This window comes from Chamaea fasciata, unplaced genomic scaffold (assembly GCF_029207755.1).
Source record: "Chamaea fasciata isolate MVZ Bird 193981 ecotype frontalis unplaced genomic scaffold, bChaFas1.0.hap1 SCAF_10, whole genome shotgun sequence".
Classification (NCBI taxonomy): Eukaryota; Metazoa; Chordata; class Aves; order Passeriformes; family Sylviidae; genus Chamaea; species Chamaea fasciata.
Window position 1 is genome coordinate 4,238,643 of NW_027094095.1, and position 18,867 is coordinate 4,257,509.

General features: G+C 54.6%; 1 protein-coding gene across 2 annotated transcripts; it reads left to right on the forward strand.

Moving 5' to 3' along the window:
- Nucleotides 1-2,666: 2,666 nt before the first annotated feature.
- Nucleotides 2,667-12,995, forward strand: GLUL (glutamate-ammonia ligase). Of its 2 annotated transcripts, none has more exons than XM_066192114.1 (7): nucleotides 2,667-2,687; nucleotides 7,481-7,671; nucleotides 8,895-9,056; nucleotides 9,326-9,472; nucleotides 9,863-9,990; nucleotides 10,159-10,358; nucleotides 11,265-12,995. In XM_066192114.1, the coding sequence occupies exons 2-7, from the start codon at nucleotides 7,506-7,508 to the stop codon at nucleotides 11,581-11,583; spliced, it is 1,122 nt and encodes a 373-aa protein (XP_066048211.1). In that variant the 5' UTR covers nucleotides 2,667-2,687; nucleotides 7,481-7,505; the 3' UTR covers nucleotides 11,584-12,995. The 2 variants fall into 2 exon arrangements, with proteins under 2 accessions (XP_066048211.1, XP_066048212.1); XM_066192115.1 differs by lacking the exon at nucleotides 2,667-2,687 and adding an exon at nucleotides 6,390-6,433.
- The last annotated feature ends 5,872 nt before the right edge of the window (nucleotides 12,996-18,867 follow it).

Here is an 18,867-nt window from a genome sequence, read left to right on the forward strand (position 1 = left end):
GGAATGAACTGGAGTGGTGGCTGTCTCACACCTAAAAGACCCGAAAGTGCTCAGAGAAATGTCAAAACTTATAAAAAAGAACACAATTTTCCAGCTGGCCCAGTAGGATCCTCAGGGGCTGGGGTGGCTCCTTTGGTGCTCATTCAGCTCTGGCCTGACCTCAGTGGGAGGCTTCTGCCATGAAAAAACTAAGGTTGAGAGCAGGAATTGGCCAACGTGGTCACTGTTGGAGGGAACAGGGCCATTTCCATGGAGCTTCTCCCCAAGAGGAGACCCCAAGAGGCCTGGCAGGATGGAGCTCTCTTCAGCCCAGCTGCAGCTTCCCAGCTTTTCCCAGGGCACACTGTCTCCTCACAAGAGGATCTCACAAGGGCTGGGTGGCTATTTAGGAAAAACCAAAAAGGTTTGAAAGAATGAGGTGGAGCCATGAGCACAGCCCAGATTTAGAAGGAAGTTTGGAGTGGCTGGACTCCATAAAAAGATAAGGGCAGGGTTGCAACATCAAACACGTCAGGAAGGCTTCACTCCCCCTCTGCCCCAGCCTGAATCACCCACGTCCCCTGTCCCTGGCACGGGGAGCAGCCCTCCCTTGGCAGCCCTGAGGTGACAAGTGGCAGAGCCTCACGTTCCCAGGGCGGCAGTGGGGATGGGGCTGGGATTTTTCTCCTTGCCCAACGTCATCAGCTGGCACTGCTCCCCACAATGGCAAAGTTCAAGGCTGCCCAAACACAATGTCAGCCTCACTGCCTGTGGTCACTGGCCACTCACAGCCTCGCCCAGCAGCCCAGCCTGCCCCTTTTGGTGCCACCAGGAGGGTGGGGGTTGTTTCCTGCCCACCCTGAACATCCCAGCATTGCTTCTGGTTCTGGGTGATGGTCTGGAGACCTGGAAATCTGGGAAACTCCAGTGGACAAACCTGCTCTCCCCCCTAGCATAAGTATTATATCCCCACCACGAGCTTTTGGGGAAAGGTTTGGGAATTTTCCCCCTTGTACAGCCTCATCCTGCTTTCATATAAAGAGTTTACAGGACATTAGGCCCACAGTGCCTTAAAACTGGAGTTGCCCACGGCCTGAGGAATTCCAGTTCAGCCTTAAACATTAATTCCTTTCTTGAACACATCACAATTACTTTTCACATGTGATTTCCATGCTCAGTCTCCTGAGTGCCTAAGATCTGTTTGCTCAGCAAGGACACCACTGGTGTTTCCTTTGGGAGCATTTCTGAGCCTGTTGCCACCTGTCTGTGGTTTCCTCGCTTGGGACTGTCCCTTACACCTGAGAGCCCCCAGTGGCAGGCTCTGCCTTCACTTGTCTCCCCTCCAGCTGAAGCAGAACCACTGGTGTAACCTTACCCGAGCCTCCGAGGCTGTTGACTTCAGCAGCCCCAGTTAAGTACGTGTTGTGGCAGGACAGGGACCTAATTCAGCCACCAGGGAGGGGCAGGGGCAGCGGCACTTTGCTGTTACCTTTTATAATTTCCAATGTCAGGCCCGGATCCACCACTTAATCCACTAAGACGGCGGAGGGAGGATTTCTGTACTCTCACTTATGGAGCTGTGAGGTGCGTTAGGCTGAAATTAATGCGCCAGCCACAGCTAACGCATGGCTGAAATTTGTGGGGAGCACAGGCAATATTTTATTTCCCAGGAGCAGAACAGAGAAAGCCTTGTTGTGCTGTGGTGGGAGAACTTTGGGACATTTCAGCTGAGCCACGTCCTACAGCTTGAACATACTTGTATAGGCATAACTGCAGAAGCCCATTAAAGGATACCAAAAGGATCCCGCTTCAATGGGAAACTCAGAAACTGCAAACCAGCGGAGCACCCAGCCTGGCTGGGAGTGATTTTAACAGTGTGAACAATAAAAAATGAAGATGGGGAAGGAGGGTGAAAAAAGAAATCCCAACGAAAACAGCCCTGCCAATGCACAGTGTGACCAATTTCCAACTGCGGGGAAAGGCATGTGCTGAGCGCTCCCTGGGATATTCTCCACCCTTGTACAGAACGAACCGAGCCAAGCAATTCCTAGGTCTCAAATCCCGCCTGCCCCTGGCGTTCTCATCTTCCAGCTTCCCCCCGGGGCACTGCGGAAGGCCAGCACGTGCTCGGGGAAGGCGCTGGGCAAGGTCTGCAGAGCACAGCCAGGTAGGGGCTGCCTGCTGGGAATGCCCTTGGATCTGGGCAAGGGGCTGCTGGGGCACGGAGCAAAGCCACGGGTTGCCGGGAGGGGCGGCAAGGTGAGCGCTGGGCACGGGGACAGGCACCCAGGTGGCTCAGAAAGGGGTGGGGAGGGAGGTGGCAGCACCTGGGCTGTCCTGGGGGCCGTGCCCCAAGGTCCCTCTGTGCATCCGGGGAGCTGAATGGGGAGGGAGGGTTGTTTCTTTTTTTTTTTTTTTTTCACTCAGCATGTGCCTCTGCACGTTTGCACTTATTAATTTGCTTTCCTGAACTGCCCTTTAGCGCAGCCCAGGTGATCTGCTGTGGAAAGCTGAAAGCCCTCTGGCCACCAGCCCGCGGCCAGCCTTGACCCTGGCAGCATCTTCAAAGGGAGCATGGGCCTGCTGCGGAGCGTGCAATGTTTGCTCTCAGCCAGGGCCAGCAGCTACTGCCTGCCTGCCTCGGGGGGTTTCGTCAGCCTCCTGCAGCGCTCCGGGGGACACCAGTCAGCCACTGCTGCTTGCACAAGGTCAGTCCCCCCAGGGCACTCATCCCCCTCACCCCACAGCGGGCTCCCTGTCCTCGGTCACTCCTGAGCTAAGCGCTTGCTCAGGCCTTAGGTTGGTTTTTCCAGCCCTCCTGTTGCTGGTCTTGGGTGAAACGTGCTGTGTCTCCAGGTCTCCCAGGCTGGGAGCACCTGGGGAGCCCACCAGGAGCCACTGCCATGGGTGCAAGCAGAGGCAGCTGTGCCCAGGGGTGGGCAGAGCTGGCGGTGACGCAACCCCAGGACAGCCAGCCCGTGACTGATGTCACTCGGGTGCAGTTCAGTTCCTCGTGCAGGACCTCCCAGCCCAAAGCACTTCCCTGGATGTGTCTGAGAGTGCTATAGCTCTTTTAGGAATGCTCCTAACATGCTTAATTTAGGAATGTCTTGACTGTTGAGCCTGGGGAGAGGAGAGATGCTGAAGATGTTCCTGCTCACTGCAGGGGGTTGGACTTGATGACTTTCGAGTCCCTTGCGAACCAAACCAAAGCATTCTGTGATTCCATGATGTTATGCCCATCCCTCTTCCCTCCCAGCTGCTGGAAGCTGGGGCATTCTGGGGGTGTCCAGCCTCCTCCTGCGACCTAACCCAACACGGGCAATTCCTCCTCCCTGTGTGACATCTCCATTGGGAAAAAACCAAACCAACCAACATTCCTCTCTACTTCAGGATTTTTCTTCAGTGCTGGTGAAAAACCAGTGGGTACCTGGGCTTAGCAGTCTGGCTTTGGAATCCGTTGGGCTTGAGATCCCAGGATCTGTGGTGAGGGGCCACCCTTGGAGATGACCCCACAGTGCTGGGGAAGTCCCAGCACTGCAGGAGCAAAGCCATCAGCCACCTGCCCGAGGGCCTGAGCCACAGGGAAATTTAATATCCTGTCTATTTAACCCTCAAGTTGCCACCCTCCTCTTCCCACCCATCCCCCTGGTTCCCCCCCCCCCCCCCAATGGTGTGACATTTCTGCATTTTAAGGCATTCCTAAATGGAGGACAAGGGATGGAGGGGGACACATGGACAAGGGATGGGTCACAGCAGCTCCAGCAAGGCACAGTGGAGAGGGAAGCCTGATCCTTTACTACCTGGCTGCTGGCTGGAGTTGGTAAAGGGCAGGCATATCTCATGCTACCTGAGAGAGACTCATGCTGCTCCCCAAACCTTCCCTGGAGAGTGCAGGGACCCAGCTGTGCCCTGTCCCTGAGGGTTTGCCCCTCAGCCTTGGAGGCAGGAGGCTGCAAAGTCCAGCCTGCCCAACCCTCATAACTCACCAGCCACTTCCCAACCTTGGCACTTCTCTCAGGATATCAAACTGTGCCGGCGGGAAGCGCCCGGCCAGGCCAATAAAGGTGTTCCCACGAATTAATAGGAGGAAGAAGGAAAAAACCCTGTGCCAGTTGGGACTCGCCCCTGGAAGGCGACATTGTCTCACCCTCTGGCTGTGCGTGTGGCCCTTTGAAGGCGGATTTCAATCCACCCGTGGGTCATGTCACCTGTTGGCACCGAGCCCTCCTCAGGTCCCCGAGGAGAGGGTTTTGTCGGTGATACCGAGGGTCACTGGAGCACGCAGCTGGGCCAAAGCACAGCCTGAGCAGACTTTCCCAAAAAAAAAAAGAAAAAAAAAAACCAAAATCAAAGCCAGGCTGGAAGGGAGGAGGGGAAGGAAGGCAGGCGGTAAACAAGCTGGGTGAGCCCAGCGAGGAGGCCCGGGAACGCTTCCCGGGAGAGGGCGCTGGGTCCGCGGCTGCCGCTGCTCCGCTGGCTCGTAAACAACTTGTGCAGGGCGAGCACAGGGGCTTGGGCATGAGCCAGCCACCAAACCCTCCCGGGGCTGGCAGCTCCATCCTCCCACCCCCGCCATCGCAGCCTGGGGGTCTCTCCCAGGCTGGGGTTTGCTGCTCGGCGTGGATTTTTGGGATAGAGGGATGATGTTTACGTTGCCAAGCTGCCTTTGCTCCCCGCTTGCCTTCAGGGTGGCTTGGGGCTGGCCAGCCCCGAGGCTTGCACGGCACGGGGGTCACCCCCCTGCTCGGGGGCTTCCACTTGTAAACATCTGGGCTTGTCTGCAGCCAAAGGTGGACAAAGTTACTGGGGAATTAGCAGGTAGCAGGCGTAATTCCAGGAATATGGAGCTATCGGAGCTCTCAGCGTCCCGATTAAAGAAACACTCAACAAACCTCGGGAGGAGGGCTGGACACTGCTTTATACGTTGCCTGTGGTTTGACAGCTCCCCTTTATGGGAGCTATTTTGGGCACCAGCTCCTGCTCTGCTTCCTTTTGCTCCAGCTGAGCTGTTAGATTTGGGTGACCACAGCTGAACTTGGGCTGAACGTGAGTTCCTGAGCTCGTTTCCGTGGGTAAAACACCACGTTTGTTTGTTTGTGGGAACCAGTTTCTCCGTGCACAGGGTGCAGGAACTGGGGTGCTGGCGGGAGGCACTCTCTGGGGTGCTCGGCGGCTCTGCCTTGCCCAAGCAATTCCAGGAGGAGAAAAGCACCTGAATCTCACTTGTTCTGGACAGCCTCGGGGGAATTGCCACACACTGATGGCAGCTCCAAGGTGGTGGTGAGGAATGAGCCAAGTTGTCCCCGCAGGGAGGGTGAGGATCTGGCTCTTGAGATGGGCGATAAATCAAAGCCTGGTATTGGCCAGCGCTTCCACCTCCTCCCGCCTCAGGGATCCGGCTCTCCCTGGCCATTTTCCCTTTGGATTCGGGCTGTACAGTGGCTGTGATGGCCAGGAGGCTCCAGCTCCTCGAGGAATGGCAGTTTCGGTGCCATCTCCCCGAGGCTGGCATGTGGCAGGGCAGGATCCCGTGGCTCCGTGGCAGGCGTGTGGGTGGCGTGTGCCCTCAGCGTGTGCACACAGGGGTAGCAGCTCCGTCTGCTCCTGCTGGCGTGGCTCTCCTGCCCCTTGGATCCGGCTGGGAGTTGCACGGAGTTGCAGGGGATGGGACAAGCCACCCGACGGGGTGGAAAAATACCGGGCGCTGCCTGCGGTGTGCTGGGGCGCTGAGTGGGTGCTGCCATGGTGGGGCTGGGGGATTTCTCCCCCCTCGAGTGACAGTGAGAGATCCTGCGCCTTGCAGCCAGGGGCAAATCCTGCAAATCCAGGTGCTGGAGGCTGTGACCTGCTCCAGGGCGGAGAAGCGGCGCACCGAGGCTCTTGTCCCCCTCCTCCCAAGAGTGGGCACCAAGCCCAAGCCTGTGCCCGGCGCTCGGTGGAACCTCCCTCTCTCCCCCCCGTTTATCCCGGGGTGGCCGGTTTCCATCTCTGCCAGCTATGCCAAGGCAGCCGCTAATGTAAACGCTGCGGAAAGCCCTGGATCCGCTCCCGCCTGCTCAGGGACCAGGGGTTGTTTTTCCGGTCGGGAGCGTTGTTAAAAAGACCCCAAACCCACTCAAACCCTGCGCTTTCTGCCCTCTCTTCCCTCAGTTTTCCGCACCCACCCACCCCCTCCAACCGAGTGCGGGGCGAAGCGGCGGCGCTCCCCTCTTTGCCGGGGGCGGCCGGGCCGCGATGCCGCCGGAGCGGGCGGGGAAGGAGGAGGAGGAGGAGGAGGAGGAGGGAGGAGGGGTGGTGGCCCTGTCCCCCCTCCCGGGTCCCCCCCGTCCCGCCCCGCTGCCCAATCCGTGCGGCGGGGCCGGCGCTGCTCCGCCATAAAGGGGCGGCGGGCGCGGCCCCGGGAGCCGAGCGTGGGAGCCCCGCGCCCGCCCGCAGCCGCCGCCGAGCCCAGGTACCGGCCCGGGGGACACGGGGACACGGGGGGTGCCGCCACCCGCCGCAGCCCCCCGGGGACGGCAGGGCAGCCCCGGCGGCCAGACCCTCCAAGGGAAAATTCCTCCTTTGGGGGGAAGGGGCGGATGGGGGGGGGGGGGGGAGAGGAAGTGGCAGCTTGAGTTTTCTGTTGAAAACATTCCCTTTGCAGTTTTTGTGGGTTTATTTTTTTTTACCCCCGCGAGGCTCTTCAGCTGCTCCGTGCAGCGCTGGGAGGAGATGCTGCCGGGAGATGCACGCGTGGGGGATGCTTCTGCCAGGGCAGCGGGATGGGCTGGGGGCGGCTCATCCCGAGCCCCCCCGCAGGCCAGCGGGATGTCGGAGCGACTTCCCGAGTCAGTCCGCATTTCCAGAGTGTTGGCATTTCCAAGCTCCCTGGAAGACACGCGTGGAGCCCGGTGCTGTGGGTCGGACACGAGTGGGCTGGCTGGCGTTAGCAGCCTGGATCCCAGGGCTCTGGGGATGCTGCAGCTCCCACCCGCTGGTTCTTGGAGCCGCTTCGGCCCATCCCGCTTCCCCGTCGCTGCCTGGGGTGCTCAGGGCTGGCGTGTGCCGCCTGTTGCTTTTCCTGCTGCCCTGGGGCCGGGCTTGGATAACCTCAGCCGGGCTGAGAAGGCAGCTGGGGCAGAAAAGCCCTCCTCGATGATGCAGATTTATTAAGAAAGCCTCAGCTAATCTTCCCTTGCATTAGCCTTGCTGTGGAGTGTGGAGGTGAAAAGTTCACGTGGGGCTGAGGAGCCCTTTGGAAGTCTGTTGCTCTGGTTTATTAGCAGGAGTTTGGGCATTAATGGAACTCTTTTGGAGCAGGGCTTTCCTGGCGGCCGGCATCTGCCTGAGCTGCTGTGTGTTCCCCCTGAGGAATGACAGGGAACCGCTGGAGATGGCATCCAGCCCTGTGGCCGAGCTGTCCCGTGCTCCTCCCTGGCCTTGGGGGTGGGGGGTGCTGAAAAACGTGGGCACGGCGGCAAGGGCTCACAGCTGGGGCTGTTTGTGATTGCCCCCGCAGGAACCCCCTCGTCAGGACTGCAGCCATGGCCACCTCAGCCAGCTCCCACCTGAGCAAAGCCATCAAGCACATGTACATGAAGCTGCCGCAGGGCGAGAAGGTGCAGGCCATGTACATCTGGATCGACGGCACGGGCGAGCACCTCCGCTGCAAAACCCGCACGCTGGACCACGAGCCCAAGAGCCTGGAAGGTGAGAGGGGCAGGTGCAGGACTCGTAGCCCCCTCACCGGGTGGAGGAAGGATGCCGTTTCTCTCTTCCCGTGGTACAAGGATGGTTTTTAGGGAAGACATTCCTCCACGCGCCTTTCCAGTTACCTCTTTCCCCAGGTGCCGCAGGGGAATGCTCCCAGCTCTCCAGATGTGGAGTTTCAGGGAGATGCCTGGGGCTGGGAGCCCGTCCTTGGTGTTGTCCCTGCCGTGGAGGGGCTGTTGGCAGGGGCTGGGGGCTGTTGGCAGGGGCTCGGCTGCCCATTGACTCTCGAGTACTCGTTTTGGCCGGAAGTAGTTTGGCAGAAGAAAGTGCAGGGGAAAGAATGGAGCTATCCGGTGTAATTAAGAGCTTGTGTCCCTCAGAACAAACAGTCCCAGCTTACACAATAATAGCATTAGGATTTTCCCCAGGTTGCCATGGAGCTGGCTGGAGACAGTTATGAAATGAAAATACTGTGTGTGACTGAGCAGAATTATCTTTTTTCTTTCCTTTTTTTTTTTTTTTTTTTTTTTTCCCTTTTCCCCTCTTTCCTTTCCCCGTTTTCCCTCTGAAGGAGTGGTTGGCACAGCTCCTTCAAAATCTTTGTGCTTCCCATCCCCCCTCTTTCCCCCCGGGATATGGAGGAGATAACATTGCCCGGGTGGAGCTCTGGGCTTTGACCTGGAGGGCAGTGGTCAGGATGGAGGGGTGGGCTGGGGGCCACATTCCCCTTCCATGTGAGATTCCACCTCTCTATGATTTGCCTTCCCGCTTTCCTCAGGCCTTGTAGCGTGATTGAGGGTGTTCCATGGCTCCCCTTATTCCCACAGCTGGAGGATGGCTCATGGTCTGCCCTCTCCCAGCCAAGGGGACCGGGTGCTTTGCTCATCCCTGTGGTTGTTGTGACATGGGAAATGTCCTCAGTGCTACTCTGTTCGCTCGGGCTTGGCCAGCAGCCCAGCAAGTTGTTATTTCCCAGGGTGGCCGGGGAGTTGCACTCCTGTGGTTTTTTGCTTGTTTTGGGTTTTTCTGGGGTTTTTTTGTTTTGTTTTTTGTTGGGTTTTTTTTTTTTTTTTTTGCTTCCCCCACTTGGAACAAAATCAGCTGAGCAGGGACTAAACATATTCTCCATGAGCCTCTTGACCTCTGTCTTACTGGAGGGCGACAAGGAGCCCATCCTGGGGACCCTGGGTCACTGTGGCTGGTTCCTCTCTTTGCTCCAGATCTCCCTGAGTGGAATTTCGATGGCTCCAGCACCTACCAGTCCGAAGGCTCCAACAGTGACATGTACCTGCGACCTGCTGCTATGTTCCGGGACCCTTTCCGCAAGGACCCCAATAAACTCGTTCTCTGCGAGGTCTTCAAATACAACCGCCAGTCTGCAGGTGAATGAAAGGACCTTCTCCCTTCTCCTGGTGGAGGTGGTGCTCCCGGGAAGGGGAGAGGGAGACCTGCCCAAGGGCTGTCTGTGCCCTTGGCATGACACAGAAATAACCCCTGCCTTGAAAGTAGAGGGCAAACAAAGTTCTGGTGATGGAGAAAGAGCTGGGCTTGGGATTCTTCAACACTGCTGGGACTCAAAACAGTAAAATAAGTGGAGATGGGGAGTGGAGGTGGACGTGGTTGTGAGCCTCGTGTTGCTTTTCCATTCCAGAGTCAAACCTCCGGCACACTTGCAGGAGGATTATGGACATGGTGTCCAACCAGCACCCCTGGTTTGGGATGGAGCAGGAGTACACTCTCCTGGGGACAGATGGACATCCGTTTGGCTGGCCTTCCAATGGCTTCCCTGGACCCCAAGGTAATCCTTTGGGAGCCTGGACCAAGGCAGGAGTGTTTGAAGTGAAATCTATGTGGCACAGCTTCGGGCGAGCTGGGGGATCCAACGTGTTCCTAGAACCGAAGGTGGATGGTAGAAAGCGGGATATTGACAAAAACTCACCACGGGATTAGATTTGTTGCAGGAAGGCTAAGGTGGGGATTGGCCACGTCCAAATTTGCTGCTTGTTTTGTTGGTCTGCAGGGGACTTAAACTCAGGGGGAACCTGCTCTCCGTCAGTGTTCTACCCTGCCAGTTCTTCCATGAAAAACAGATCCTGGGGCTTTTGAAGAGTTCTCTGTGCGTGCTGGGTCTTCAGTGAAGGCCAATGCTTTTCCCTGTGGAGGCTGATATTCTTCTGTGCTGTTGCAGGTCCGTATTACTGCGGTGTAGGGGCAGACAAAGCCTATGGCAGGGACATTGTGGAGGCCCACTACCGAGCGTGCCTTTATGCCGGCGTGAAAATCGGAGGAACCAACGCAGAAGTGATGCCAGCCCAGGTAAATCACTCTGAGACGCCTCGTGGAGCGAGAGAGTAGTGTGGAAAAACCCCAGGCAGTGGGAGCTGTGTCTGCCTGCTCCGAGCTGTGTGGCTGTGCCCAGCATCAGGGGGTGGGAGGTGCCTGTCTCCACCCCGCTGAGCCCCTGACGCCTCCTCCTCCTTGCAGTGGGAGTTCCAGGTGGGACCGTGCGAAGGGATTGAGATGGGGGATCACCTCTGGATCGCGCGCTTCATCCTGCACCGGGTGTGCGAGGACTTCGGGGTCGTGGTGTCCTTCGATCCCAAACCCATCCCTGGCAACTGGAACGGTGCTGGCTGCCACACCAACTTCAGCACCAAGAGCATGAGGGAAGAAGGAGGACTCAAGTAAGTGTTTGGGTTGTTTACTGGGCAGCAGGATTTTGCAGCGCTTTGGATGACATGGGAGTTGTTGCTCTGGTGCTTGGTGTGACATCTGAGTCTTCTGGATGGGGATTTTTTTTGGTTGTCCTGTTTGTGGTTTCTTTTTTTTCTTAATATGTATTTTTTGTAATGATTCATTCTCGTCTTGATGCTTGGTGGACAGCTCAGCCAGCAGTACAGCTCCACCAGTGCTGGTGGAAGTACAGCATGCAGCTATCCCTAGCAGCCTCTCCAGCTCCTGTCCTCCCCGTGCTGGGAACAAACAAAAAAACTCAGCACAGGACTTTTTAAGTTACATTTTTATAGCCATGATGAAAGAGAAAGACCATTAGCTTTGTCTGGGCAAGGCTGCCATGTTTCCTTAGAGATGAACATCCTAAAGATGTGAACTGTGAGGACTGCTCTGCTGAGTGCAATCAGGGACCCTGTGTCACTGGAGCTGTGTGGAGGGATCCATCCTGGCAGCTCTGTTTTCTTGCTTTAACATTAGTGCTGCCCTGAGATAATGGGACAGCCCATGACTCTGTGAGCCTCACGAATAGGAACTCCAGTGTTGAGAGCTCTCCCCTCCGAGAGCAGGTGGACGCGGGAATTTTAACTGGTGGTGTCTCACAGACAGCACTCCCTCGGGAGCCTGTGGGATTTGGCCATGAGGACCCTTTTTCTGGGTCAGCAGCAGGAGTGGAGAGAAACCCTGTGTTGGGATGAACAGCCCAAGTGGGTTGTGGGGCACAGAGGTATCATCACGAAGTGGCTTGGGGACAGTGATTAATCTCACTGTTGTCGCTTTTGACACAATAGTCCAGACGGGTTCAGCTCGTCCCATCCCTCACTGTGCTGCCCCTTGTCCCTCCCTCCCTCCCTCTGCAGGCACATCGAGGAGGCCATCGAGAAGCTGAGCAAGCGCCACCAGTACCACATCCGTGCCTACGACCCCAAGGGGGGGCTGGACAATGCCAGGCGCCTGACGGGCTTCCACGAGACTTCCAACATCAACGAGTTCTCCGCCGGCGTGGCCAACCGCGGCGCCAGCATCCGCATCCCGCGCAACGTGGGCCACGAGAAGAAGGGCTACTTTGAGGACCGCCGGCCCTCGGCCAACTGCGACCCCTATGCTGTGACAGAGGCGCTGGTCCGCACGTGTCTCCTCAACGAAACCGGGGACGAGCCCTTTGAGTACAAGAACTGAAGCGGACTGCGCCCCGCCGAGACCGCCTCCCCCCGCGCTCCCCTGAGCTCCCCTTCTAGATGTAACCCCGAGGGTACAAGATAACATGTTTCGTGTCTCAGTAACTCTTGTTGTCTTGAGGTGGGGAGGAGGGCAGGTTTAGTTTTATCCGTGTCTGTTTGTCTTTGACTCTTCAGAAGACGAGAGGAGGACGGGGTGTTAGAGAACTTTTAACCACTGTTTTTTGTTTTTGTTTTTGTTTTTTTTTTTTTTTGTCTAATTCATGTGTACGTCCGGTGGGATCCAGTGGCTTCCAGGGACAGACTGCACACGCAGAAAGCCTGTAGGAGAGGAGAAAGCTTAAAACAGAGCCAGGTTTGGGGGGGACCAGCCCCGCTGCTGGCTCTCTGCAGACTGATGGCTTTCTAAGGTTGGTGCCTCTCTGTGGAGCAGGGAAGATGGGAGCTGTGGTGACGGGAGCTGTGCGTGTGCTCCTGCCTGTGTGGGGACGTGACGGGGACATCGTCGCCCTCTGGCCACTCTGAGGTTTCTGGGAATCTCCTGGCATTGAGCTCAGCCTAGGAGCGTTGAGGAGAACTCTTGGTTCTGTCACTGGAAGTCAACTGATCTCTGGCTCATAACACAGAGTGAAGTAGTATTTTTCTATTTAAATATAAAAACGGAAAAAAAAAAAAAAAGAAAAAAAATTATATATGAAAGTGTTTTTTTCTTGAAGAGATGACGCTCCAATGCCTCATCCAGCCGGAGCGGGCAGAGCTCCTGCGGATGCTGTCGGAGGCCTCCAGGTGGGACTGAGGGTGAGCTTGGAGGGAGACTCGGATGAGATTTGTTCCAGCATGGATTGGAGAGGGTTCCCAGAGCGGGAAGCCTGCAGAAGCATTTGTCACTGTAACTCGCGTGGCCGTGACACGCTCAGAGCGGGAGGAAGGTGTCCTGAACCAAGAGTTGACTGGTCAACAGCGTTCCGGACAGAGCCGTGGCTGTGTCACCTGTCCAGCAGGGCTAGCATGTCACTAAAGCAGGGCTTTTGATAAAGGTTAAAAAAAAAGAAAAGAGAAAAAAAAAAAAAGAAGTTTTAGGTTTTTTTTTTTTCATAATGTCCTTAGTTTCTCCGACTGAATGGTTTTACAGAGACCGTTGATGCCACTGTTGTGTCCTGGCTCTCTCGGGCTGCCTGCCATCCAGCCAGGATGGGGGGCTAGGAGAAGGGAAGGGAGAGGCCACCTGTCCCTCCCAGCCAGCCCTGGCACTCCCAGCTCCTGCTGGGGGGGTTCAAACGTTCCGGGATTTTACACTTGGGTATCTTAGGTGGTGCCAGTTATATTCCGTTGCATTTGGACTTCTTCCGAATAGGTTTTTTTTTCTTTTTGTAATAAAAAAAAAAAGAAAAAAGAACAAAACCTTCAATCTGACCTCTGCAGCCTCTTTTGGTATTTGTGTGTTGCCTTCACCATTCAAAAGGGTTCTGACTCTTGACAGTGGGTCGGTATGGCTTTTCATTTATGGGTTTTTTTTTTTTGGGGGGGGGGGGCAGGAGTCTTTCAATCCATGTGCGCTCTCCAGAAAATGGGAATTTATGAATTTGGTTGGTGGTGGTTGGTTCTGTGGTGAGGGATGGTCCAGCCCTGGCTTGTATGGGATTCTTCGGGATGAGAAGGGGCCTGGGTTTGTGAGTGTTCATAGGGGGGGATTATGGGGTCCACGCAGATGTTTGTGCATTTCCCAGCCTCCTCCTCACAAGTTCTGCAGGATCTAGAAATCCTACAGAAAACAAAACTCCAGCACACTTAATTTAAAACGGAGCTTTGTGGAAGCAGAACCTTTCCCACTCTCCCTAAGAAAGAAAATGAGAGAGAAATGAGAAAATGCTGCTTATCCACCTTTGGCATAAACCCAGTCATTCGGGAAAATAACCAAGGCAGTAGAAATGTGTCACTTTGCTCCCGTGGTCCTTTATTTAGCTTCTGGGGCCATCCCCCAGCTCCCTGGGAGGTGGTTCCTTCAGGAGAGGATGCTTTAACCATTCCCACCTTCAAATCTGGATTAACTGCACCTGAGCATCCTGCTGGACTGATGAGACCCTGTTTTTTGTGGACCAAACATTTTCCTGCATATCCCTTCTGGGGAGCATTCCAGGAAGGCAGCACCTTCCCCAGCACAGTCCCAAAATTGCCCAGGTGGGGTGGGGTGTGACTGGAACAGAGGCAAAGCAAACAATCCTTTCCTTTTTCCTTTCCTCCTGACACAGCCACAAGAACTTGGGAGCTGGGGTGCTGCAGCCAAAACAAACCCAGGCTGCTCTGGGGCAAATCAGGAACCCAAAATCTTGAAGCTTTGTTCTGATTTGGGCTCAAGGGCAAGGCAGCTGCTGTTCTTTATGCCTTCCAAGAAAATGTTACTGAGGAAAGAATCAGATTACACCTGAATTAAGGGAACTTTTTTAAAGCCATTGGCACAGAAGGAGGGAGAAGACATGGTTTGGGTTTCTGTTTGTTTTTCTCTAATAACCTGTACTTCCAAACTCTCTGAATCATTGAAGCTGAATCTTCCTCCACAGGCCTTTTCCTCCAGGGGAATAAAAAAAATTGGGAAAAGGGGATGTGGCTCAGTTTTCGCCACTAAGCACCACCAAGGCAGGAGGAGCTGATGGGCTGCAGGTTTTGTGTTTTGCCATAGAATCATGGAATGGTTTGGTTTGGAAGGGACCTTAAATATCATCTCATTCCAACCCCATGGGCAGGGACACCTTCCCTGGGTTGCTTTGGGATGAACAGCATCTCCCTGTGCCATTGGGGTGCCCCTCAGGCTGATAAGGGGAGCAGGCATCAGTCCTTTGCTCCTCCAGCTGCCCTGAACATAAATTTAGGTCAGGAGCTTGATGCTTAATGGTTCCTCTTGTTCTCAGCTGAGAAAGCATTTATCCACTCACTGCACAATTACCCGGCTGAAAACAAGGTCAGAACAACATTGTGCTGGGAAATGGCTTTTCAGATCATTATTAAAAGTATAGGGGGAAAAATAAAATTATAATGAATTGCAGGGGGGGGGAAATAATTTATTCCCTCTAGACTTTGTTTTCTGACTTTTTACCTAAAGCCTGCTCGCTGAATCTGCTTTGTAGTTATTACCTAAACACCATTTCCGAGCTCTGTAGGGTAGGGAGGCCTCCTCTTAAGGCCATGGGGCTCTTACAAATTGAGCCTGAAACCCTCAGAAGCTGAATTTACGTCTTATGCATTCATAGAAAACACTCTGACTTTTGATCTGAGCCTCTCAGGAGGAAGTGAATCCCTTTTCTCTGTACTCACACATCCTTAAAATGTGAATAATGATATAGCAAGGATCGGTCCCAAAGGGTTTGCTGGGCACATCCAAGCATCAGGAACTGCTCCAAATGAAGCAGACAAAAATAGCAGCAGCTTTTTGAAGTGCCTGTTGGTTGTGCTCCCTTTTAATCAAACACCAGCTCCAGAGACAAGGCTGCCCCTAACCCATTAATATATCTGCTCACACACCAGGCTTTTCCCCACAGCTGGATTTTAAGGCAATCAAAAGAAGATTAACCACAGCTCCCTTCAAATACAGCCTGGAGCACATGAGCTAATCAAGACCACACTTGAAGTATCTCTTCGTGCCAGGCTCTGCCAGCCCAGTTATAGCCTGGACACGAGGGATTTTCCCTTTCTGCAGAGCCTGGTGCATCAGGTGTGGCTGCTTGGATTTCTCCTGCCCTTTCCCACTCCCAGAGTGCCCTGATGCTGCTCCAGTATCCACATCCCACTCCCCTCACTGTTTTGTGGGAGTGTTTCAATGCTATTATCTTGGAACCCTGGAAAGCTGAAAATTTCAGGCTTTCTGTTCTAAAAGACACTGACCCTCAAGCAAGCACTGCATTTGACTTGAGGCCATAGAACAAACTTCAGAAGTTAAGTCAAAGCACTGGAGTTGCAGGTGTGTAGTTTGAATAGTATTGTGTGATCTCACAGGGTGAAAAACTTGGATTTGGGATTTTAGTATATAGTAATATATGGGACAAGATAAAAGTCCTAAGTCCTTCTTCTTCACATTCTTCTTCCTGGGTTTGGGTGGTTTTCTGTGGTTACTTAGTGGGGTCCACATTGCGGACTTCAAGTAGTTAGTTATTGGGTTTAAAGTAAAAATAATTTAAGTAGCATTTCACAATTAGACGGATTGTCCTTGAAAAAAACCTTATAAGGACAGAGAAGTACTCCATTTTACCTCTGTTTTCTAACTTATTAATTAGACCTCACAACTTGTGAGGCTGTAATATAAGTAAGAATTAATAAACACCAAGTCCAAACACAAAACCAAAACTCCTGTGTCTTAATCTCAGCCCCAACACAAAGAAGAAAAGAAAATAAGAAAATCAACACTATTTGATCTTCCTTGATGACCTTGTTTTTTGTAGGTCAGCCTACACACGCTGGCACAGCCTCTGGCTTGAACACACCTCTCTCCCTGAACACTACCGGAGGAGGAATCAGCCAGCCTTAGCTGGGTCAGGATTTGCTGAGCTGTCTTTTGGATGCCCTGACCTGGGGGAGAAGAGAGGCACTTCTTGTTGCTGGGTGGAAGTGTTTTTTATTTCTCCAAGTCTGTGTTTTCCCCTTTTCCTGGGGTGTTGATGTTGGCCCCTGTGAGTGTCCTGCATCTCCTGCCTGCAGAGGATGGGAAGGGATGGCCCCAGGGAGGGAGCCGGGCACAGACTGCTGAGGGGGTGATCTGCAGAGCTCTGCAAGAGCCTCTCTTTGGGCTCGAAGCTGCTGTGACCAGAGCAGCTCTGTTCTCTTGAAATGCCTTTTGGAGCTCCAGCAGCTCCTCTGGTGTGGGGCCTGGAGGAGCCCCGGCTAAGATCTACCCTGGCAGTTCATCAGCTGATAACAGTGATAAGGTTTCCACCTTAGGAAAAGTGGCTGGAGGTTCTTTGTCCCCTCGAAGGAGGCCAGGGCATGCTCTAGAAGGGTGCTGGGGGAAGGTCAGGTGTGGTAATTTCCTGTGTGACCCCTTTGAGCAAGGTGGTGGAGCTGGGAGGGGCCTCCTGCCATCACACACATCCGAAATTCAGCTCCAGCCCAGCCAGGATCTCATCCCACTTGTTCACTTGCTGATTAAACTGAGGACAGCTGCTTAGGGAACAAGTGGCAGCTCTTGAAAGGGAAGATCTCCTGAGGTCTGCCTGGCTTCCCCAGCCAGCTGGATGCAGAGTCAGACCTGGGCTGGCTCCTGAGTGGGTCCTCCACCCACGAGTGGTTCCAGGCTCTCCAGCTGGGGCTGATGAGCTATTTGCAGTTTCAGCACGTCCCCTGTGGATATAAATTGAACCCTGACTCTTAGCTTGCTGATAAAGGGGCCAGTCCCTTTGTAGGATCTGCTTTTCCTGAGGTCATGCAGGTTGTGGGGGATATCAGTCACTGAGGGATGACTAAAGATGTCACTTGTCAATTTCCTGGTTCATGAGTGGTGATCTCAGTCTGATCCTTGGGACTCCATCCCCAGCCAGTGCTGGGTGTTTGGGGACTCTTCCTCCTTTTTGTGCAATGATCTCTGGTGGGAACATGTGGAGAAGGGTTCTGGGCGGACACAATCCTACTGCCCTCCACACTGGAGTATCTCCAGGGGGAGATGATGTGGGTCAGAGCATCTCCAATTTGCTTCTGGAGGTGTCTGTGTTCAGAAGGAATGGAATTTGGGGCTGGGTGCTTCCTGCATCTTAGCCCCCCAAGACCTGCAGTGGTTGACCTCAATGTTGAACTTGCCTGACTGAGGAGAAACCCAGGCTCAGAGAGGTGAACTGGGGAGGAAAATTCTCATTCTGTGACTCCAGACTGAACACCAGGACTGCAGCTTTTCCCAGTCCTGTAGGAGGACTGGGCCCTTCTCCCTCACTGCTCCCTTCCTTCCCTTCCCTGGTGGCACAAGGTTGGGGTAGCGGTGCAGGGGGGGCAGCGAGGCTTCACCACGGCCAAAAAACCTCTTTCTTTTCCTTTCTTTCCTCCCATCTTGGCCTGCCCACAGGCTGGCATGGCCGTGCTATTTTGCTTTCATAAGCTGCATTATGTAAGCCGAGTCTTGAGTGGGGGACGCGGTGCCAACTTGGACTCCGCAGCGGGAAGGAGCCACATTCCTCAGCACTGGGTTTAATCCCTGCCTCCAGCCACAGTTGGTTTGCTGAGAGGAATCCGGGGGCTGTGCCGAGGTTTCTAATCCCTTGCCCCAGGTGGAGCCAGCTTGTTTGTGCAGGGAGCCCTGCTCTCCTTTGTCAAGAGGTTGTGCCCAGGTCTCCTCCCAGCAAGCCCTTTGGAGGAGGGTTGGCCCAGGCATGCACAGCTCACCTTGGGACTCTCCTCCCCTGCCCTTGTTTGCTGAACTCTCTGCCCTCCTTGGCTTCACTTTCACTTGCTCAAAAATGCTGCTAAGGCAGGAATATCATGGAAATGGAAGCTTCCACGATCCCAGCCCCAGAAAACAACGGCAGGCTGGCACGGAAAGCACAGCCTGGGGGAGACCACGTTGGTGACAAGAAACTTCTCCACTTGTCCCAGCACTGGCCGCCCCTCCCAGTGTCCCATCTGTAGGACGTGACGCCTGTCCCACCAAAGACCTGGAGATCCTGCACCCAGGTGTCCTGTTGGCACCATCCTGGCTGGGAGGAGGGTGCAGGACAGCGGTGGGTGCTTGGCAGGGTGTTTGGTGGCACCCCAGCAGCCTCAGCCCGCTGCCTTAACCCCCTGAAGCTGGGATTGATGGTCTTCAGGCTGGGCATGGGCCATGAGGGTTCAGAAGGAAAGGTCCTCAGCCTCCGTGCAGGTTTGAGGTGAAGCTGACAGCAGCCTTGTTTTCATGTCCTGTGGGTGGATGAGGCACCAGACTCCACAGTTTCTGCTGGCAGCTTCCCCCAGTGCCAACCATGCTGTTAAAATGAGAGATATTAATCAGGCCCAGGGTTAGGTTGTTATTTCTCATCACAGAGCTGTGTGGCTTGAACCCATCCATGGCCTGTGGAGATGCTGAGCAGCTGCTGAATTGCGCAGCTGCCTCTGCCCTCAGCCAGAGCCTCGCCAAAATGCCTAAAACACTGGGAAAGCAAGGGAACAGGAGTCTCCTGCCCTGCTGAGCTGGATTCTGGCAAGCATGGTGGCCAGCAGGAATTTGGAAAAATTCTGGGACCATTTGCTTCAACCACAAACCCCAATCTGTCCAAGGCCTCTCAATGTCATTCATTGCACTGTCCAGGATGGTTTCTTTTCTTTTGGCCCTAATCTT